Raw genomic sequence first — 24,516 nt, 5'->3', positions numbered from 1 at the left:
TCTGGAGTTATTTTGTGAACACTTGTCAAGGAAGTGTTCGAAGATTAAAGAAAACTCCATGGCTTTCATTTCATTCTCTCCACTGTACAACTTACATTGTGACGCAAATAGATACCAACTTTCCGATGCTGCTCGTCGAATTATGAGATAAAAAAGTTGACACAAGAATACCTTGAAAAGATTACAGTAGCGTGTAGTTGTGACACGAAAATAGTTTGCAGCAATCTGTACTATCTGACCGCACCAGCTATGCGTGTAACAAAATTATTTAATTATCTCAGAACTGAGTAACCTGCACTATAGCGTTAAACTCCTATTTTGTTAAGAAACGACGAAATCATCTCAATTCCAAGCATTCTTCAATATGCTCACGGCTATCTATTGTCTTCAGTTTCACTTTGCTGCAATCTGCAATATCCGACAATCTATGACTCGGCTCCGAGTAACCTTCACTAACGTTAAAACTCCGTCTAGGCTAAAAAAAATTACCAATCCGTCTCAGTCTGCAGCATCCTCCAATACACTCAGGACTCTATGAAAGTCCACACATAAGAAAAGTCAATCACTTTGCAGCTATCTGCAATATCCAACATGTTAAGTGTAGGTACAAAAATTATTAGTCTCAGCTCGGAGCAAACTGCACTGACGTTAAACTCCGTCAAGGCTGAGAAATTACTGATCTATCTCAGGCCGTAGCATTCTCCAATATGAATACACTCAGGACTCTATGAAAGTCCATACATAAGAAAAGTCAATCACTTTGCAGCCATCTGCAATATCTGACAAGCTATGTATAGTACAAAATGAAATAATGTCTCAGCTCAGAGCAAACTGCACCAAGGTTAAAACACCGAAAATGAAAACAAATTTCAAATCTATCGCAGTCTGTTGCATCTACAATAAACTCAAAACTGTATCTACATTCCATACATACGAAAAGTCAATAGTTTGAAGCCATCTGCAATATCTGACACGCTATGTATAGTACAGAAATTATAAAATGTCTCAGCTCGGAGCAAACTGCACCAAACTGCACCATGTAAAGAAAGGCGTTCAAATCTATGTCAGTCCGTTGCATCCACAATAAACCCAGAACTCTATCTACCGTCCATGGATACGAAGTCAATAGTTTGCAGCAATCTGCAATATGCAATACGCAGTGTGTATGGAGAAACGGTCAAAATGTCTCAGCTCGGAGCATATTGCAGTAACGTTAAAACTCCCTCCAGGCTACGATATTACAATTCTATCTCAGTCTGTAGCATTCTCCAATACACTCAGGACTCTATCAAAGTCCACAGATACGAAAAGTCATTCACTTTGCACCAATCTGCAATATCCGACACACTATGTGTAGGTACAAAAATTAGTAAAGTCTCAGCTCGGAGCAAACTTCACTAACGTTAAAACTGTCCAGATTAGGAAATTCCTAAAAAATCTCGGTCCGTAGCATTCTCTAATAAACTCAGGAATCTATTTAATGTGCACCGTTACGAAAAATCTTTCACTTTGCAGCAATCTGCAATATCCGACACACTATGTATAGGTACAAAAATTATTAAAGTCTCAGCTCGGAGCAAACTGCACTGACGTTAAACTCCGTCAAGGCTGAGAAATTACTGATCTATCTCAGTTCGTAGTATTCTCCAGATACACTCAGGACTCTATCAAAGTCCACAGATATGAAAAGTCAATCACTTTGCAGCAATCTGAAATATATGTGTAGTACAAAAATTATCAAATGTCTCAGCTCGGAGCAAACTGCACTGACACTAAAATTCCGTCAAGGCTGAGAAATTACTATGTATCTCAGTCCGTAGCATTCTCCAATAAACTCAGGACTCTGTCAAAGTCCACGGATACGAAAAGTCATTCACTTTGCAGCCAACTGCAATACCCAACACGCAAAGTGTAGGTACGAAAGTCTCAGCTCGGAGCAAACTGCACTGACGTTAAAACTCCGTCCGGGCAAGGACATGACTAATCTATCTCATTTCGTAGCATTCTCCAATAAACTAAGACTCTATCAAAGTCCACAGATATGAAAAGTCAATCACTTTGCAGCCATCTGCAATATCCGACACACTATGTATAGTACAAAATTATCAATTGTCTCAGCTCGGAGCAAACTGCACTAAGGTAAAAACTCTGACAATGTTAACAAATTTCAAATCTATTTCAGTCCTTTGCATACACAATAAACTCAAAACTCTATCTACAGTCCATGGATACGTAAAGTCAATAGTTTGCAGCAATCTGTAATATGCAATACGCAATGTGTACGAGGAAACGGTCAGAATGTCTCAGCACGGAGCAAATTGCAGACTACGAAATTACCATTCTATCTCAGTCTGCAGCATCCTCCAATACACTCAGGACTCTATCAAAATCCACAGATACTTTTACTTTGCAGCCATCTGCAATATCCGACACATTATGTGTAGGTACAAAATTATCAAAGTCTCAGCTCGGAGCAAACTGCGCTAACATTAAAACTCTGTCCGGGTTAGGAAATTACTAATCTATCCCAGTCCGTAGCATTCTCTAATAAACTCAGGACTCTATTATATGTCCACCGTTACGAAAAATCTTTCACTTTGCAGCAATCTGCAATATCCGACACACTATGTATAGGTACAAAAATTATTAAAGTCTCAGCTCGGAGCAATATGCACTTACGTTAAAACTCTGTCCGGGCTAAGAAATGACCAGTCTATCTCAGTCCGTTGCATCTACAATAAATTCAGGACTCTATCGAAAGTCCACAGATACGAAAAATCATTTGTTTGCAGCAATCTGCAACATGCAATACGCAGTGTGTATGAGGAACGGTCAAAATGTCTCAGCTCGGAGCAAAATTGCAGTAACGTTAAAACTGCGTACAGGCTACGAATTACCATTCTATCTAGGTCTGCAACATCATTTAATAAACTCCGGACTCTATGAAATTCAACGGATACGAAAAGTCATTCACTTTGCAGCAATCTGCAATATCCGACACGCTATGAATAGTACAAAAACAATAAATTCAGGACTATCTAAAGTCCACGGATACGAAAAGTCAATTATTTGCAGTAATCTGCAACATGCAATACGCTATGCATATTACGAAACGGTCAAAATGTCTCATCTCGGAACAAACTGCACTAACGTTAAAACTCCATCCATGTTAAGAAATTAATAATTTATCTCCGAGTCAGTAAGTAGCACCATCCAATATGCTCGGCACCCTATCTATAGTCAACATTTAAGAAAAATGCTAAGTTTCCAACAAACTGCAAATCCAATACACTGTATAGGCCTAGGACGAGTTAAAATGTCTCAGCTCCGAGTCGGAGCAAACTGCAGATAAAACTACGTCCAGGCTTCGAAATTTAAAATCTATCTCAGTCCGTTATATCCTCCAATAAGCTCACATCTCTCTCTAAAGGCCAGTGATACGAAAAGTCAACCATTATTGCAGCAATGTGCAAGATCCAATACGCTGTGTATATGACGAAACGGTTATAGTGTCTCAGCTCGGAGCATACTGCACTAACGTTAAAACTGTTAAAACACCGTCCAGGCCAAAACATTGACAAATCACTCAATGCACGTTCGGTTGCATCCACAATAATCTCAAGACTATATCTAAAGTCCATGCTTACGAAAAATTTAATCACTTTGCCACAATATCCGACATGCTATGTGTAATACATAAATTATCAAAATGTCTCAGCTCGGAGCAAACTGCACTATGTAAAACTAGTCCATGTCAAGAAATTACCAATCAATCTCAGTCCGTCGCATCCTCCAATATGCTCGAGTCGCCGTCTATAATCAACATTTAAAAAAAAACGCCGAGTTCCCAACAAACCCCAATATCCAATACGCGGTGAATATGACGAAACTTTTAAAATGTCCCAGCTCGGAGCAAACTGCACTAACGTTAAAAATGTTTCCATGATAAGAAAATTCAAATCTATCTCAGTTCGTAGCATCCTCCATTTTGCTCGGACACTCTATCTATAGTCAATATTTTAAAGAAAAAACGCTAAGTTTCTAACAAACTGCAATATCCAATACGCTGTGTAGGCCTATATGACGAGACTTTTAAAATGTCTCAACTCGGAGCAAAATGCAGATGAAAACTACATCCAGGCTTCGAAATTTAAAATCTATCTCAGTTCGTTGTATCCTCCTATAAGCTCATAACTCTATCTTAAGGCCATGGATACGAAAAGTCAATCATTGGCAGCAATGTGCATGATCCTATACGCTGTGTATATGACGAAACGGTTATAATGTCTCAGCTCAGAGCATACTGCACTAACGTTAAAACTGCGTCCACGCCAAAAAATGACCAATCACTCACGTTTGGTTGCATCCACAATAATCTCAGGACTATATCTTGGCCCAAATTTACAGAGCAACTCACAATCTAACCCCTAATTGTGTAGCCAGTATGTTCAATAATTATATCCCTTCCAGATCACTTCGTTCTTCCAATCAGAACCTCCTTAAAGTTCCCAAAGCACGTACACTTCTTTATCAAAACACCTTGTCTGTTGCGGGTGTGGATGAATATAACAATCTCCCCAAATCAATCATAGCTTTAAGAAATCTTGTAACAACTTTCTGTATTCTATTTACTTGTCTGATGCTTCTTCGTAGTTTTTTGATATTTGTACTTCTGTTTTTCGTGTTTTCAAGTTGTGCTGTAATATGATTTTCTTTTGTCTATTCGACCTCAATGAAAAGAAGTGTTTCATCTATGGAGTTATCGAGTTTAAATATTAAAAGATTAATACTATTAATATCATCTAAAGTCCATGCCTACGAAAAATGTCATTACTTTGCCGGAATATCCGACACGCTGTGTCTTAATTATCAAAATGTCTCGGCTCGGAGCAAACTGCAGTAAGATTAAAATTCCGTCACGTCCTTAGCTTAGTCCGTAGTATCGTCCAATATGCTCGAGTCTCCATCTATTGTCAACATTTAAGGAAAAAAAACGCTGAGTTTCCAACAAAATGCAATATCCAACACGCTGTGCATATGACGAAACTTTTAAAATGTCCCAGCTCGAAGCAAACAGCACTATCGTTAAAACTATGTCCACGATAAGAAATTTCAAATCTATCTCAGTCCGTAGCGTCCTCTACCGGGTGTTGCCAATGACTGGCGACGAGATTGCTTCTGACTTTTTGTAGTCTGTTTGGCCGGAAATCTTAGGCCGGGCAGATTGGACAGTGAACAACATTTATTTGTGTTAGTACAAGAGTCCCCACACAGTTTTAATTGGCTTGTCATATTGCCAAGACTGCGTCTTACATAGATCGTCATATTGCTAATGTCTACCTTGCATGCGCAATGAACTATGCAAATTTTTGACCTGCTCCGCCACAGGACGGAGATAATGTCTGAGCTCGGAGGGAGGTCAGCGGACCCTTCTCAATTAATTATTGATAATACCTTGACAATATACGGGGGCAGCCATGCACAATGATTTAACAGCTCCTCACAATGGCCTTCAAACTTGTCGCTCAACCAGGTCATTTGCTTTCTTTATTCCACAATGCCTTCATTTATCGTGACTCTGCGTAACAGTGAACTAAAAGCGACAATTGGTGTATACGTGGATGCCAGCTGTTTGATGTTAGGTTCACCGATGAGATGTGTCCGAGTGTATGTGTACGCATAGACAGTAGAGGGGGTTCCCCTCTATGATATATGTACACTATATATACGTATGATACATAGTTCTGTGCTGTCATGTGACCGTCAACACGTCACTTAGTGAAATCCTTTTGAAATTAAAGTATATGTCCTTGCATGTCTATATCCGCATATCGAGCACTGTTATTTCCACTCATCCATTTGTATAATGTAAGTGGGGCATGGATTTTGCAGTTTCATGAGTTTGAATAGTCGCGAGGCCGGATGTTGGTAGAACTAATTCTAGTATGTACACCCTACGCCTCAATTTGTATAAAGCATTGAACTGTACACCGGATTTTAGGTCACGCACGTCTTTGCCGGTTGAACGCGGACATCTGTAATACAATGCTGGTTGAGTGACACTCATATATATATATATATATATATATATATATATATATATATATATATATATATATATATATATATATATATATATATATATATATATATAGATATGTATGTTGCCATAAAGCCATTATGGTGAAAACCGGGAGGGCACATTGTATACATTTTGTATATATATATATATATATATATATATATATATATATATATATATATATATATATATATATATATATATATATATATACTCAGTGTCAAACTGTAAAATAGTTTGTGGTAAGATGTGTCTGTATAGTGCAGTGCAGGTATATAGGCAATAGCTTGCCCAATCAGTGAGAACAATTGGCCGACTTTAACAAGGTGGGAATATGTAGGGCACTGAAATTTCGCAATCAATTATATTGTGTGTATTGTTCCACCCGGCATTTTTGTCCACCAGGAGGAATTTCGAGACTGGAGCCTCCTATTTACCTGTCAACTCATGCAGAAAGAAAGAGAATGCTATTATCTTGTTCTACCAGTCGGTGAAGGATGGGTTCGGCAGGAATAGCGATCAGGGTGCGAACCAACTTCCGCTCCATTATCACTGACAAACTAAACCCACCACAGGAACCACTTCTGAGGTCACTGCTCTGCCATAAATGATTCTCGAGCTGTCGTACGTGGTTTTCAAATGTTAGTAAACATTCTGTAAGAGAATATTGTCATGCAATCGCTCAGCATTAGAGAAAACTGACTCGGAGAATGATATTTACGACGAAAATAATTTTGTAAAGTCTGTGAGTAAATACATAGAATGCCCATGTATCAGATGTGAGGCAGTGTATGTCTGCCCATGATGGATGTTACAAAAGTCACAAAGTTAGATTTCCTGTGGCTGTATGTGGAAGTGTTTTGACTTGTATGACCACAGTCCCGCCTGTGTTATGACATACGTTTCCCGCGTTTCGTTGAATCTGCTTTGTGGAAGGTCATCCCTGTTGCGTCTTGCCTAGCGATGCATGCGGAGTGAATGAGTGTTGCGACGGTCCCTCTCCACCCACGGCGGTTTCAACTAAGTAGACTAAATGTAGTTAGACTTATTTAGTTGGAGATAAGATTTCATCCAATCGCGACATGATAATAAAAATAATCTATTTGTTAAAATTTGGTAACAATCAGCGAAACTCTTAGCATTCCTCGTTTATCTCAGCCACGGTCCCATCAAGAAAGGAAGGCCCGTGTCTCAGCACGCCTACTCGAGTTGCTCGCCAACCTTCTGACATACGCACTATGCGGCGAGACCAATGAATCTTTACATTACGCGCTTTGTCTTTCCACAAAACACTGTTATTACGCGTTACTGCAACATTACTCCTCCGGGCCCTGAAGACTTGCGCGTCAGACTAGAGTTACACACTTTGAAATTCTGCGAATACTTGCGCAAAAGACAGCTATTGGTTCATGTCGTAACCGATTCGACGAAAAAAAATAAAAATAAACCGAATGCTACGAATATAAGATTGCAGAGAGTATACAGGATAGGCCTTGAGATATTGTCATAGCCAACTTTGGTCGTCTTCAGACTCCGCATCGGCACATCCGGGTTATACCACTGAAGTCCCATCGCTATAGAAACATGGAGCACCGGAAATGACTGTACTCTATCCACAGCCTCTCATGTTTTATACAATGACATTGCTGGTCTTGCGCTTTAATAGCGGTGTGTCAGACTGCCGTTGCTATTTGACAACCAAGTTCATTCGCATAATCTGTCTTGTTCGGACGGAACAGGGATACGCGTCGCTCGCCGAGTTCTCCAGTTGTGAGTTGATTACACGGTCTGCAGAACACACGAGTTCGGCTGCTATCGGGTTTCTCATCTCCTATCGTCTGTCATATGGTTTGTAGCTCCATATTCATAGTAAGTACCCGGCGTTGATATCTTTTAATAAGTTATCGTGGATGTGGGAGACTGTAATGGAGACCGTAATGAGCGATTGATTACTGACTGGAAAAGATATCAAGGTTATCACTTTGTCTCGTCTCGTGGATCACCAAGGAATAGTTCACCTTTTATGAGCGCTGATGATTTCCTTCATTTTTCATCGGAGACACGAAAACCCACTTATTCGCACGTATTTCTTACAATTTTGCTAGCGAGAAAAAAAAAACGTAACTGTTATCTTAATCACATGTACATCTTAACATCGGAAAGAATTCGTGGTATCTCTGTCTTTTATTCAGCTGGCTATTGTTTTCGCCCACGGTTTGATGTCAGAGCGGCGTATTGTTATCGGTCAACCTGCCGATAAAAGCGCAGAAACCGATGACACAGGTGCACTGTTGACATAGTTCACACTGGTACATGCTTCAGTGTGTACTTACCTTCCAAAGGTAAATATGACCGTGCTTACACTTGAGAAAAGGGAATACAGGCGTCCTAAAGCTCGAATATTGTTTATGCAGATACCAAGATGCACTGATAATATTGACATCTCTGTCGGATTCAGTGACGGAATTTAATATTTAATATCGGAGGCTAAACTTTTCATGGAATCAGACTTCACAAATGATGAACGAGAAAAACTGTTTGCAGTTATTGTTGTTGTTGTATTTCTTACTTTTGCTGCTGCTACAAGACCCCTCTGTAGGCCCGCTACCATTGCCAACACAAGTTTATGTTGATGAAGTATTACACGTTAAGGTTTCGTTGTTCACGACCACATTACCATGCTTTTAAGTCGCGATTTTTTCGAAGTATCGCGGTACCAGTGGTTTTATACTAACCGCATTCAATCACGCATAGAGATTATATATATATATATATATATATATATATATATATATATATATATATATATATATATATATATATATATATATATATATATATATATCGTTACTTAAGAAACTTAAGTAACAGATATCATTACTTACGGTGCTTGAAGTAATTTTGTGTTATTATTTATACATATATATATATAAACCAAAGTATACTTCAAGTAACATTACATGTATCATAACTTTGTACTTGAAGTAATTTGTAAAATATATATATATATATATATATATATATATATATACATACATAATACATACATACATACATACATACATACATACATGCATTACATACATACATGCATACATCCAGTTTTGCGCGTTCTTCTTATTTAACGATAATTTTATTTGTGAAATAAGTAGCCTATTGTATCTGATTAAAATCAAGTATGTGTTAAATATCGTCAAATTTTCCTATTGCAATAAATACGCGTCGTTCATGTCAGCTGCATTTGACTGTAGTCACGTGATGCGGATTAACCATGGAAGACCTCCCCTGTCAATCAAAACTCGCTGGCGTATGCTGCTCGCAGCAAACCTTTAGACATGACGTCATAACTCCGCCTTGAAGTGTTCGAGCGACCCGACAGTGTGTGTAGATTTTGAACTGGACGCACACACACGGTGAACGGCAGAAATCAGTGCCATGCTGGGCTCGCTCGAAATTAACCATTACCTGCCATGTTCTGGGATGTTATAGTGCAACTCTGTAAGTTTTCTCTCTTTCCCTGTAGAGTGTCGGTTGATCCCTGAACACGCCTTGAAAAGACGGGCAACCTTGTTTCATTCGGAGCAATTGTGTTTGTTCGCAGACGGCAATCGGGGTGGTGTATTGTTCAGCGGCGTGTCTTTACAATTTCTGTGAACGTTACTTCTTCACTCGATAGTTAGTGGACGTGCATACAGATCTCCGTCGCGTCACTGTTTCAAGCGTTTGCATTGTGTCTTGAGTTCTGGTTACTTTCCATTGACATTCACCAGACGGTTGCATATCGTTTGTAAAGGAACCTCACAGCGCCCACTCCCGGACCCGTTCCATGATCCAGCGCAGTTTTGAGCTGCGTTGGCAATCACTTGGGTTCGCAGGCCATTAGTGGTGTAAAAGACGTCCCTTTTCCAGAGAATATTCATGAGCTTAATTGGGTAACGTTTTCTTTGGTTCAAATCATTATCGAGTCGTGTTTGCGGTCCTTTTTTGCCTCAAATTTAACTAGTATTTTTTGTGGTTTGTTTACAGGTGCGAGATAACGGTGCAGTTCTCGCCGTGAGCGGCCATTAGCTGCTGATTTCCGTCGTTGTCACTGGATGTTATCCGCGCTGTGTGGAGGTCGAGGCCTCTGTCAGTATGGCTCAGCAGTGTATGCTGCAGGGGAAGCGGTTTTACTGCCGTGAGTGGGCCTTCCAGAAGTTATTACACTGTCTCGAGAGTAGGCCCACGTCGAAAACATGCGGAACTCTGGTGATGGGGGGACCGGGCAGCGGAAAGACGGCGCTGTGTTCGGAAATCATCTGGGCGACGTCGAATCACGGGAAACAGCGGACCCTCAGCCGGCGTGCATTGGCCTATCACTTCTGCCAAGCCCACGACAGCGAAACTCTGTCGGTTAGTAATTTCATTCTCGGGTTAGTGAACCAATTATCGAGATCAACACTCGTACACGGGTATGAAGATAAAATAAGCGACCCCAGCATCCAAGCTGTACTGGAGCCGTCGGAATGTGAACGCAATCCGGATGAGGCCTTCAAAAAGGGCGTTCTGTTACCCTTGTTAGCGCTAAATCCACCCGCGCGCTATTGTTTTATTTTGGTGGACTCGATCGACGAAGGCTATACTGAACAGACGGGTGATCATCGATCATCCAGCGGGGGAAGTCGGACCATTGCCGAGTTGTTGGCAAACAATCACGAACTCTTCCCACCATGGCTTCTGTTAGTTTGCACGGCTCGCCGACAAAGCAAGAATGTGACACGTATGTTCACAGGTTTTCGGAAGATTAGCCTAGATGACCTCAGAAAATCACACGTCGTGAGGGACGTCCAGCAATACATTCTGAGCCGTCTAGACAGGGAGGAAACCCTACGACAGCACCTCAGCAGGGAGACGGCCGAGATGTTGAACCAGCTACACATCAAAAGTAATGGCTGCTTCATGTATTTAGAAAAAGTATTGGACGGCGTCGCGGAGAAGTTTGTCAGCCTGCGTGACATTTCGGAGATCCCGGGGACACTCAATGGACTGTATCTCTGGTTATGTCAACGTCTATTCATACGCAAACAATTTGTCAAAATCCAACCCATCTTGAATGCAATGCTAGCTGCCAAGCGACCCCTGACAGAGTCAGAACTATATTCCGCCTCACGTACGAGAAATACTACGTTGACCAGAGAGGAATTTTCACGGCGCTTGGAAATGATGTCGAAAATTCTAGTGAAGAGCCAGGACAACAACACTAGAATTATCTTCCATCACAGCTTTGCAGAGTGGTTGCTTGACGTGAAGCATTGTACACAGAAATATCTTTGTAGTGTGCCCGACGGACATGCCATGTTGGCAATGAAGTATACGTGCAATGCAGCAGAGCTCACTCCACTTCAAGTGCAGGACTTTGCAGAACATCTTGTCCAGTCTAATCTGTGCCCACCTCTAGAACAATACCATTTATCCCTTTGGCTTAATTGGATCGGTACACCATTACAAGATGCTCTAATTACATCAACACCCAAGAATCAAAACGTCATGAGACTCCTGGTGGAAGCTGGCGCCAAGGTTGTTAGCCTGGATGAAAATGCCATCGCCCTCAAGGAGGCATTAGAGAAAGAGGAATCTATCCGGGATTTGTTAGATAACGGTGCCATGATTAATAATAAAGACAGCAATGGTAGAACATTGCTCGCCAATGCAGCATACTGTGGAAATGTCAATGTCGTTAAACTGTTGCTTAATCGAAGTGCAGATGTTGAACAGGTTGATAAGACAGGTCAGACACCCCTGAACTTGGCAGCTCGTCAGGGTCACACCGAAGTTGTCAATTTGTTGGTGGAACATAGTTCTAAGGTTGATCACAAGGACAAAGATGGATGGACGGCACTTCGGTCAGCGGCGTGGGCTGGCCACACTGATGTTGTGGTAGCATTACTGAAAGCAGGTGCAGATGTCGATGCGTTGGACAGTGACCAACGGACAGCGCTTAGAGCCGCGGCTTGGGGTGGACATGATGATATTGTGCTTAGCCTGCTGGAGCATGGAGCAAGTGTGAACAAAGCCGATAAAGAGGGACGCACAGCACTTATTGCAGCTGCCTACATGGGACACAGCCAAATCGCAGAACATTTGCTGGACTTTGGTGCAGAGATCAATCATCAGGATTCAGATGGGAGGACTGCGCTGTCCGTTGCATCACTTTGTGTCCCAGCCAGCAAAGGTCACTCTGAAGTGGTCAGTATCCTCATCGAGAGGGAGGCAGAGGTCGATCACCAAGACAACGATGGCATGACACCGCTATTGGTTGCAGCCTATGAAGGGCACCAAGAAGTAGTCGAATTGCTCTTGGAAGGCGAAGCAGATGTGGATGCCAGTGATAACAACGGCCGTACACCTCTCATAGCCGCTGCATCAATGGGTCATGCACCAGTTGTGAATACATTGCTGTTCTGGGGTGCTGCAATCGATACAATTGATGCCGAGGGAAGGACGGTCATTTCCATAGCTGCAGCACAGGGTAACTGCGAAGTGGTGAGAATGCTGCTGGATAGAGGCCTGGATGAAATGCACCGAGACAATGCAGGGTGGACTCCATTGCACATGGCGTCATTGGAGGGCCACCGCGATGCCTGTGAAGTCCTGCTGGAACAGGGCGCAAGAGTTAACGAGGTCGATAATGATGGCAGAATACCCCTAATACTTGCTGCTCAAGAGGGACATCTTGAGGTGGTGAAACTCATGCTCGACTTCGGTGCAAGGATCGACCACGTTGCTCATGATGGGAGGAATGCCCTCAGAACAGCTGCCATGGAAGGACACAAAGAAGTAGTGCATCATTTGATATGCAAGAGTTCGAACATGAACTTTAAAGACGGAGAAGGGCGCACCACACTGTACATGTTGGCGTTGGAAAACCGCGTCAAAATGGCAGAGTATTTGCTGGAAAATGATGCCTATGTTGAGTGTACTGATGTTGAAGGGAGGACACCATTGCATGTAGCAGCTTGGCAAGGCAATACCGACATGGTGGACTTACTGGTCAGATACCATGCCAAAGTCAACAGCACAGACAACGACAAGCGCACGGCGCTGCAGTCAGCGGCATGGCAAGGGCATGCGGACATTGTGAAGTTGCTTCTGGAGAGAGGGGCGTCCGTGGATCACACATGCAACCAGGGCGCAACAGCACTGTGTATTGCTGCACAAGAAGGGCACGTAGAGGTCCTTCACGCACTTCTTACACATGGCGCAGATCCAAACCACGCTGATCAGTTTGGTCGTACAGCCATGCGAGTAGCCATCAAGGGTAGCCACGACGGCGTCATTAAGCTTCTGGAAAACTGGGGCGTTAGCAACCCCCTTCGCTCTGGCAGCGTCAGATCCAGTGAGGCCAGGTGTAGCTCTGCATCCATGACAACCGCATCCACCAACAGCATGCCAAGCAACAGTATACAAACCAACGGAGGAGGTATGATGTCTTCTAGCTCATCATCAAGTTCACCAGATTCTACTGTCGACAACAGGAAGTCAATGATGTCAAACCAGTCAAAGTCCTCATCAAACTTGACGTCGACATCAACAAATCTGTCGTCATTCACATTTCCTCCACCACCAACAGAGGCACCCCCTGGTTTGTCATTCACGGAGCAAATACAGCAGCACACAATGGCACAGACATTGATGGAGCCAAGTGTCATCCAAGAAAACTCCAGGCCAAGTCCACCGAAGAATCTCTTCCTCCGGTCCAACACTCTGCCAGAGAGAGGAAATATTCCAGTTTCAGGAATGACTAGTAATCAACATGCTTCTAAGCCAGAGTCACTGAAACGGCGTGAGACTTCAGCACCCAGTCAGCAGCCACCATCCACACAACAACAGGCTCCACAGCAGAGGCTTCAGAAGTTGCCTTCGCCGGAACACAAGCCGAGAAACATGATCCAGCTGGGATCACACTGCAATCCGGAACACTTGTCACTGGGCAGGAAAGGATCACTACCCATCAGCCTACAAGAAGCTCACATGCAGCATGTGTTGAAAGCCAAACAGTGCATGTCACCGGAGAGCAAATTGCGCAGGAACGGCATTGTTACCAATCCCAACTACACCAATATGAACATTCACGGCTCTGGAATACTGTCCAAAAATGCCATCGTCAGCAATCAGAGGGATGTGATTAACAAACATTCATTGATCAATGGCAATCCTGACTCCACATCATCCATTGAATACAAACAAGCCGTCAAACTCAACTTTGAAGGTTCCACCGGACGAAACGGAATTAAAAAAGAAACACCACTCTAACAGGTACGAATAACTTTCATAAACTTTTGTGTGGAGTCAAGTTTCATGTTACAAAAAATTGAGCAGTTGTGATAACTTGTTTGTTTGTAGTACGTACAATTATTGTAACTGTATGTTGTTGTGTTTTTTCCCATGAAGCATTTCTATGAGCATGGGAAAAAAGTCAACCATACAGACCTAACGCCATTCATACATTTACTAAGCATTGATTTGGAGGAAAAAATACAGAAGTGTCTGTCACTTGAATATATATGGTATATGAATCAAAATGTTATGAAATTAAGACAAAGAAATGACATATATGAATGATGTAGGAACTCTCAAAAAGCACATCAAAGATTCGAGGATGATTTTGTGATAAAATTTGCATTTATTCATTCAATCATTCACTGATTCATTTCCATGTGTATCAATTCTGAACAGCGAAGAAAATCTAGAATCTAAAATTATACAGTGTCCTTCAAAACCTACACAAATGGAAGTAAGCTTTCTAATACTGACTGAGTCTGACATGATGTAATATGTCTTATTATTTGCATTCACTGATTGCGTATCCCTGCCAACAACCTCTTCTCAATAAACCATGGAAGCTGAATCACCATCAATACAGCTCAGTCTTAACAACTGAAATTAGATTAGTTTTCTGTGCAGAGTATTGTGAGGTGTTAGGAACGGATTAATTTATTGTCAGCCGTGGATAGTGATAATGAATGAATTACCCAGCTCGTTGCTTGCGCTGAATGCAATCAAATAGCCGAACAGAAATCTGTAATGAGATATGCATTGAAATCTAAGCAAGTTGTTGAGTTCACCGCACTTGTTTAAAATGTGAATTAGCTGCCGATGTATCATTTCATATGATGATTGCGCATTGCTGGCTCTGGAGTACATATATTCTCTGACCATCATCCTCAGTTCTGTTTGCTCAAATATTGTGACTTGAAGCTGTAAATTACATGTGCGCTTGTGAAAAGAATACTGTTCAAAATAACTCTCTCAAGCAAGACAGCCTTGAAATATCGTCAGCGAAGTTATGTAGGTTAAAGGGACAGGGTATGGGTGACATGCATTGTTATTGTTGACAATTGAATTTATGTCCTGACATATATTGGGTTGTCAGCTGTAAAAAAACGCTGGCTATTCACACACTGGGCCGTGTTGACAAGCAAAGTACAGTCGGGGTATTCTAACATGCTTCAGAGGGACAGACGAAGAAAACATAGTTGGTATAGAGAGCACATATGGTACAGTACTTATGAAAATATTTGTACAATGTTAGTTGCAGTTAATGCCTTTACGAGGAACTGTAACTCAAATTCCAAGTGCAGTTGACTTTTCTTCAAAATTTGATTTGTCAACGTAATAGAGACCGTTGAAATGCATTTTGTTTTGATGAGCTCAAAGATTTGAAAGTCCTGTCCTTTATGTAGTGTAAAGGTTCTCTAAGGGTGCTAAAAAGGAAATGTGAATCCTATGATAATATTGAATTTTACAGTAGCATTGCTTGGCATCATCCTTGCAATGTTCATGTTGGTATGGATTGCCTGGCTAGTTTTTTTCCTGAGAAAAATCCTCAAGTTTGCACTCAGAGCATTTAGGTAGAATTGCACCTCAGGGACAGATATTTGGACTCTCAAACTTTTAAAGCACTTTTTGTGGTCTACCAATTGTGAGGGCTTATTTTGAAGCTCATAGAGTGACCCCATTTCACCGGCCTTTTTGTGTGAAAATCAAAAATACTTTTTTTCACCCCATAGAATTGACACGGGGATGGCAGCCAGTTTGAATTTTATGTGCCAATAAATGTTGAGCACTGTGTTTCTCTAGTACCAAATTTTGCATCTTGACTCCCAAAGTATATTCTTGATTTTGAAAGAGAATGATATAAAGTTTCCACATGCGGAAAATTTGAGCAAAAGTTGAAGTCTTTCATTTAAAGGTGTGTTCTACCTTAAGCTTCTATAGGCAGACTTGTTGGTAATAACAAAGCATTCACTGCTCTTTTGTAAACATAAAGTTCATCGTCATGACCTTCAGGTCGACATGATTTGTTACATAATATTTTACATGCCTTGTCAATCGCAAATGATTTATGCTATTGTATCTCATACTTATGTCAAGACAAATTTCAGGTAATGCAGTAAGTGCCTCAAAACAGAAATTTTGGACTTGCAGTCAAGCTGTCTGCGAAGAAACTTTTAAGCCATTCTCTCTCATAGCCAACAGTAAACATAAGAGGTCACTGTGCAAATTTTGGTATTAGAGAAATGTAATTACCTAAAATTTACCAGTATTTGAATTTCAAGATGGCCGCCATCTCTGTGTTAACGCCAAAGGGAAAAGTCGCATTTTTCTATTTTCACAAAAACAAGACAGGTGAAAAAGAACCCTTAAGAATCATTCCAAAAGGTGCAATTTACCCTAACTGACTGTAACTTGCTTGTAATTCAAAAGGAAAAAAGCAACAAAAACTAGACACTGAGGTGTCACCTTCTAATATGTAATATTAAGTGTCACTATAATGTTAAAATCAGTTTCTATGATCCTGACTGTTAGCAATGACAGGTCACATCTACCATTGTCTTTAAGCAGTGAATGTGACTATCGATATTTTTTTATTTACCTTAATAATTGCCATGGAATGAGTCATCATCTGTTTGACTCTCGGCATTGCATGTGAAAATCATTACCCAGTGCCTATTTCAATATTTATCTTTTGAAGGATGACCTGGCGATCCGGTTTGAAACGAAAGCTGGCTACCTATCAGCAGCTTTTTTTCGATTTCATATTGTTTGCAAAAATGTATGGTACAGTGGATGTTCCATTGTTGTTGGCAATTCATGGAATGAACAAAGAGTGTAAAACGTAAAACAAAACTTTTTTTGCCTTCCAGTTTCTGTAAATGTAAAGCAGTAGGGCACATTAGCCCCCTTTTAGCCAAGCATTGAGCTGGTCATGACACTGCTCCAAGGTTTGCATTGTAAGCCTATATCTCCCTTTTTATGCTATTTGTCCAAACATAGGATTGACATCTTTAACTGTACCAACTGTGCCGCGTAGGGTTTCATTTGGGATCTGCATGTACCTTGTTGCACTGCATATAAGTCTGCACGTCATTGTACAAGCACCATGTGTGAAAGCCAAGCTTAACTCCATGCTCTCATCTTTGGATTTCAGGTGTTGTTCGCTGTGTACAGAAAGCGAGTGAGCGGATCTCTGGCCCAAGGGAGGGCATGCCAACACAGTTCAGATGCAGGTCAGTGTTGAAGGCCAAGCCTGGAAAAGTATGACATTGTGTAGAATGCTGTCACAAGGACACTTACTGAGTTTTGAAAGACAGTGCACTGTACCCCAGTTGGTTCAGAGGAACAACATCCAACCGCAAATTACCGGTCATATATAATGGCAACAAACATTTTGTAAATAGTATTTTGATTGTGGGCTAAAAGTCAAACAGAGAGAACTGTGCTTTAATTTATGAGTTGTGAGCATTTAAAGGGTTCATTTTGCATAGTGGAGTTGACAGTGACCCCCAATTTGCATAATGGCGTGGACCCTGACCTCAATTTGATGATACCAACTCATCGGTGTATAGTATTGAAATTCACAACAGTCGTTGCTTTAGCCACCACGGCAGCTGTGTGGCTGCTTAATTTTGCATAAAGGTGTAACGCTGAGACAATTGTGTATAATATAAAATTCTTCTCAACTATTGTACTATTAGAAAAATTAATTACATTGAGCTTCACTTTCAATTTTTACTTTCGAATTAAATTCATATCTCGTCATCTTTCGTACTTACAAGCAATTATTTCCATCAGCAGACCTTACTGGTATTTTTTAAAGGTTTTGTTTTGGTTGTCAGATGAAGTAAGATACTTTGAATCCTCAATTTACATTTTTGTGGTTTTCATTTTTCTTCATTTATTTACCATTGGCTGCGTAAGTATCGAAGAAGCAATCGTCAAGAGTATTGTTTTTCGTGTCTTCTTTCTTGAAAGTGGCAACACTCTTATAAGTAAGAAAGTCACAAGTTATAGAGTTCAGATTTTTTTCCCACTATCTATTGTAGTAGTATTGGCAGAGTTTTATAGGTCATATGATATCTCTGAAGTTGACACGATAAAAAAAATTATGTATTTAAAATCTGTTCTATTTATAAATGTAAATGTTACGTGTTTCAGATTCATGCAAGCTTGTATGTATGGAGTGTAACATCGATTCTTGTACAGCTTATTGCGATTAATTTAATTTTACTAGATACCAACAACTCCTGAGTTCTACTAAGCTCTTCATTACATGGTTTCTTTGACTGCAACCGTCAAACAGAAAAGTATCGCCTCATCTGGTTCTTCTACGTTATCCTGACAAAAACTAATGACTGGTCCTGTTGCTTCTTAGCTTGTTTTCATGTGCCAGGTAATTGCATAAGATCGAGAAACCAGGTGTCTCTGACGGGAGGTGTAACCCTTTAACAAGTAAAATTTTGGTATAACCTTGCTGTTTCATATGGCAAGGCTAAACCATAATTGAGCAAAATGGGGGTTACAGAGGTAAAGAAATCTAATACCATGGATATGATGGCTGGTGTTTCACCTTGGCATAATCAGTCAACAACAAAAATAACTCCTCCACATGAAAGTACGCTATCCTAATCAACTCATAGAAGTATACGCTTAATGCCAAGTATGCAGAGCACCTGAAATTTCTAGTGTACCAAAAATTCCTACATTTCTGAAAATTGTAAAATGAAAACTGTACGAGAACTTGATGGGTAATTTTCTGTAATTCACAATATCGTGTAATTGGTGTGTATTCCAAAAGTCATTGAAACAACCTGTAAATTGAGCTTGGTAGGCTGAGGTCAGGTTTAGAATTATTTAAGTTAGTTGGCCTCAATACATTCAAAATGAGACGCAATATTGTTATTCTAGTGTACAGTCAGTTGTATGATCTGGTTTTCAACCATCTTTAATTATAGTTCACGCAAACAAATTTTCCTGACACAAGCACATATTTGTTCATACATGGTGCTTCTTCATCCACAAAGTTCATATGTTTTATTCCATACGTCTAGTTCAGAACGGCCGTGAAAATCCATGTAAGTCTAGTCTCTTTCTCATCACATCCTGACCTATCGCTGTTTTGATGCGTCTTCAAGAGTCTCCACATGGCCATTCATATTGACATTACGACTCAAAGTCTTGGTTCTACTGCCTCTGGTGCTCTGTCTCCAGGGAATTCTCCTGGCAAAATATTTACACCAGGGGGAAAGCGACACGACAAGACAGCCACTGTGTCAGACATATTTACACAGAACGCCACCCTTGGACGACTTTTGGCGATAAAAGGTCTGGTGTTTCCCTTTTGAGTCAGACAGTTGCTTTGTCAGGAAATTTGAAAATAGCCTGAATTCCACATACCAGAAAGCTGCTATTATTGCATAGGAGAGCTCTGTTTACACACCAGCTATGTCAAGCCTGTTGGAGTCCCCTTGTCGGAGTTCCCCTATTAAACTCATACAGCACATTTCTGTGGACATTGAGATCTGATACCCAATAATCTCTAGCTTACATTTGAGATGAGAAAGAAACTTTCACAGACCCGACATGGCAAATTGCATGTTTCAAAAGAACATCATGACATATATATGTATATGTATAATTGATAACTGACCAGCAATAAGATGCAATTGTTGGTATGGTTTTGAGTAGGGAAACTCTGTGCTGACAAATCAGTGGTTGGTGATTAATATCAGCTGGGAACTGACATAAAATGTGATCTAGCTGGCCCACTGGTTCACACCCTAATGTGCACCCGATGTGAAACCATCAAGTTTCACAGCCCCAGACAATATATGCCCCTGGGACGTCCAACAAGTCTCCATTGATATAGTTGAGTGTGTTGCTTCAATGGCTGATAGGAGGGTATGAATGTGTTCGTTGGTGTCCAGACAGGACAGCTGCCAATCAACATTTGAGCAAGTCTGAGTTTTGAGCAAGTCCGAGTTTATCTGCAACCAAACAACTGTTTATGTGAAGATGATGAATGCATAATATATACATTGTGGAAAATAAAGTAATGATGTTAAAAAGAAATTGCACTTGAATGTAATTGTATTTGAAGTCTCTACTGTGCAAGTCAGGGTGAAGAAAAAGTTGCACCAGAATTTGACTTGTATTGTAGAAAGTGATTAAGTCTTTATTGATGTTCATTGGTAACAAATGGCAGATAAGTATCACAGTTGATGTACATCTTGCAACATTGTAGCAAATGGAAACAACTTGCAAATGTGTTATACTGGTCTACTTTTCAAAGTTTGCTTCAATGTTGCAACATTGTAACAAATAGTTACATCATTTGTAGCAAATGTGAAATGCTGATCCTGCTGTAAATATGTCTCACCTACATAATAATTTGACTTTCAGCCAACTGTAAATGTAAAGGTAACAGTTTGTAAGCTCTTTCTCTTTTTCCACCAACCTCTTCAAATGAAATGGATCCCATGATCAGAAAAAACTTCAGCATGTGTTTGACTTAGATCGTGACATCATGTGTGGAGTTGAGTCAAATACTTGGGTTTATGTCAGACCATAGGACATGCACAGGATATGATGTCACTGTTTGGGATTGCTTGTTCACTGAAGAGAAGCATGGTTTGCATGCCAGTGATAGGGTCAGGATAAACATTTGTCAACACTGAAAAGTGAGGAAAAAAATGAAGTTGTCAACCTTTGGGAGATGTAATGCATGTTACAGTTTTCTAAGTGGTTACTAGGATTTTGCAATTTTTGATATAGTTTTGTTATGATTCACCAAGTTTGAGTCATATTTTCATTTGGTGCTTTTGACGACAGAAGAATGTCGGGAAACTCATTTTCATCAAAGACAGACAGTCTGATATTTGCTGATTTTAACACTTTTGAAACCCTCATCTACCAAATTCCTTGAACTTTGAAGCGAGTCAGCTCTTCTGTCATAGATAATTTATTGACATCGTCATGTTTCCCAAAATGAAAATTTTTTATTTTATTTTCATGTCTCAGAGTCAGACAGCAGGATGTTATGGTGGTCATAACAAGCCATTTTGTTTCATACCGGAAATATTTATTTTGGGTAGTGCCCACTCTTTGACTAGAAACACTCGTGCAAATGTGTGACTGGCTGTCGTTAATATTTATTGGTGGCACTGCAGGTCAATGGGCAAAATTACTCCCATGTAATGTCAGCATCGATCGCATTTTTTATCCGGCATTTGATACCGGGTGTCATGTGGGCTACCATTTCCTTATGGCTGGCTGACTGATAGGCTTCTAGCGCAGCAGGTCAACTTTAATCTTGACAGATAACTCTGTAATCCAGATACCTATTCTATATGGACAGGCCTTTGTCTTCGCCCCATTTGAAGTTTCCATCTGCATCTGGGTGCTTTCAGGTTTCCTTGACACTATTTGTGTGAGAGGTGGAAAAGGAAATGTGTACTTTAATATGCTGTGGTGCTTGTCCTGTCAGTTTTGTGGCATATTCCAAGTCACTCTAGTTACTGAACAAATAATCAAGACTGGTCTTGTTTGGAAACATTTCCCTATCGCTCTTTTGGTCATGTTTGGAGACCGTTTGTGATTTGGACTGTCAAGTTGAGCGCAGCCAGCCGCACCACAAAAGCCAAACCCAGCACCGCACTTTACATTCATCGCAGCTAAAGTCTCGGTACCGATCTGTCCAGACAACACAGGGATCTTTGTCACCGCCTCGCGTATCAATTCTCCACAATTGTGCATTTGTGTGATTGTAGGTTATGGTGAACCAGTGCATGCTATGGTGTACATATGGAAAATCAATAGACGGACATTGTTCCGTATAAGTCATGATATAGTATCACTAAGCCGTTGCAATGTCTTGGGCTGGGTCACTTGATCTCAACAATTTGTTAGGCTATTAAATCTTACATTGTTGGCCTCCTTCCACCAAGAAAGCCATATCAAGTGATAGCTTATAGATAAGGCATATGTGTGTAATAATCCAGTTGAAATATTTTTTTATTTTGATGCACCCTGAGACTTGGGAGTTTGATACACATTTTCTGCAATGTTTCATGTCAATTCTACATTTCTAGCTGTCATCACTGCGGAAAAATGTGCAGTGTCAGGATGAAATGATTGGCACGGAGAAATTAAGTCTGTCAGGAGTGACAAGTAGTGAGAGTGACAGAATTGAAGCAGCCACAGCCAGCTGTGAAGCTCATGCAGATACTAGCATAGATGCTAGAAGTGATATAAATGTCAGCTATATGTAATGTGGAAACTTACTTGAGAAATTCTATGTATGGCACCAGATTGACACGTACATCAGCTTGTTTCACTTATTGTTTGATTCTGTGCTGTACAACTGACATGAAAAGTGATATATATATATATATATATATATATATATATATATATATATATATATATATATATATATATATATATATATATATATATATATATATATAGTATATAAGGTTCTTTATTTCAGATTGCAATACACGGAAAATACATAAGGAAATACCTGAAAAATTCACTCAGTCCCTGGAATATATCCTTTTGCACAAAAGTTTACAATTGTGAAAAATACACACCAGAAAAAAATTGCAGAAGATACAATCGCTTTCTCCAAAGCTTAAAGAATGCACTATTTTAATAAAGAGTTGAAATTTGTGAAAACTGAAAATCTATGCCCTTGCTCAGCTGCTGTAAAATTTCACACTATCCTAGGGGGTAAGGTTGTATTTATTCATCATGATAGGTACTCTCTCTGAGAAGCAATAATTGAAATCATTTGGAAGATGGGTCCAGTGTTTATCAGTTGTGCCAATTTTTTTTTGTGGGGGGAGGGGGTGAGGGGTTTGTAAGTGTTGAAAACTCCCCCTTTCCTCTACAATGTGTGAACTGTATAATGGTGAACTATGCGTGGGATACATAAACGAACAGTGGCAGGTAGGAGGTCAATAAGCTGCACTAGGTTATCACGATATCTTTCTTTCATTTTCACAATGAAACAGTAGGCTCTGCAATGGCAGAGTAAAAATACATTTCCATGTGAGTGTACTGGTCACTGTTCATAAACTGCATTGAAAATGGTATGAATAACAAAGTAAGCCTGTGCATCTCGGCGTTCTGATGTCACTAATTGTCAATCAATATCTGTAACTTAAATACGTCTGTATCATGCAGATCATAGCGGTATGTTGAATGATATTTTGCAAATAAAATCTATTAAGTGGACCTCCATTGACGTCAATCAGATAAGCTGAATAGCACTGTCCATCAAAACTGCCCTGCATCAGATTTTAACAGCTTGTGTTTGCACAGGAGGGTGGCTACATCAATCTCACATGGCTTGGAAAATAAAAAAAACTGCAGGCAGCCAATTCTTGGTTTATTATGACAGTGAGGCCAACCTGATCCTAAACTTGTTACCCCGTGGCTAAACCAGGACACGAAAGACAAAACAACATCCCAGAAATGTGAACTATCATGTTTTTAGTGAAAACACTGCAATATAACTGTATATGATAGCTCTGGGAGTATATATAAGTGGGGATATAAAACACCACCCAAGCAATGGCAGACCTGATGTTATGCAGAATATATGCCGAAAGGTCAAAAGTTGGGTCGACACTTCAGAAAATCAGAAAATGGTTCCCATAGCGTTTAGTCTTTGAAAATGTTTGACATGTAAGATAGAACAATTTTCAAAAAAACAACATAATAAAAAACATTGTCTCAATTCATTATTAATTTTTCTTTCATTTCAGAAGAGTATTAATAAGAAGTCCAGGTGACCATTGATAAATTATTATACCAGTGTGTCACATTTTATAAGCAGACCAGCTTCATACTGAAAAATAAAAAAAGATCAGCGTCACCAGTTTGTGGCCAAATTGTTTAGCCCTATTCACTGTAATTTGAACTTCAGTGAGAAATTACAGTGCAGCAGACTGTCATTAAAAAATTTCCTTGTACATGTCTGTTGCTCTGCCATGGTTGGTTAGATAACACACATAACATAAATTAAACCGGTTAATTTGAAGGCCACTGAGACTCTGGTACTGCTGATTACATTTCAGGGATAATACCGGTAGTTGCTGTTGTTGCCT

At 40.2% G+C, this 24,516-nt stretch overlaps 1 protein-coding gene across 6 annotated transcripts in view; it reads left to right on the top strand.

Annotated features, from left to right (window-relative positions):
- Nucleotides 1-20,473, top strand: part of LOC139131151 (ankyrin repeat domain-containing protein 50-like) — a 45,088-nt gene extending 24,615 nt beyond the window's left edge. For 3 of the 6 annotated variants that reach the window (XM_070697116.1, XM_070697118.1, XM_070697117.1), the window contains exons 2-3: nt 10,109-14,377; nt 17,553-20,473. In XM_070697116.1, the coding sequence (XP_070553217.1) occupies nt 10,217-14,374 (4,158 nt within the window). In that variant the 5' untranslated portion in view covers nt 10,109-10,216 and the 3' untranslated portion in view covers nt 14,375-14,377; nt 17,553-20,473. Of the gene's footprint in view, nt 1-7,796; nt 7,952-9,424; nt 9,581-9,698; nt 10,015-10,108; nt 14,378-17,552 lie in introns of those variants that run through there. The other 3 variants (XM_070697119.1, XM_070697115.1, XM_070697120.1) reach the window with 3 other exon arrangements.
- The last annotated feature ends 4,043 nt before the right edge of the window (nt 20,474-24,516 follow it).

Source organism: Ptychodera flava, chromosome 4 (genome assembly GCF_041260155.1).
Source record: "Ptychodera flava strain L36383 chromosome 4, AS_Pfla_20210202, whole genome shotgun sequence".
Lineage (NCBI taxonomy): Eukaryota > Metazoa > Hemichordata > Enteropneusta > Ptychoderidae > Ptychodera > Ptychodera flava.
The sequence above is the reverse complement of the archived record's forward strand: the minus strand, read 5'-3'. Positions and strand labels throughout refer to the sequence as shown.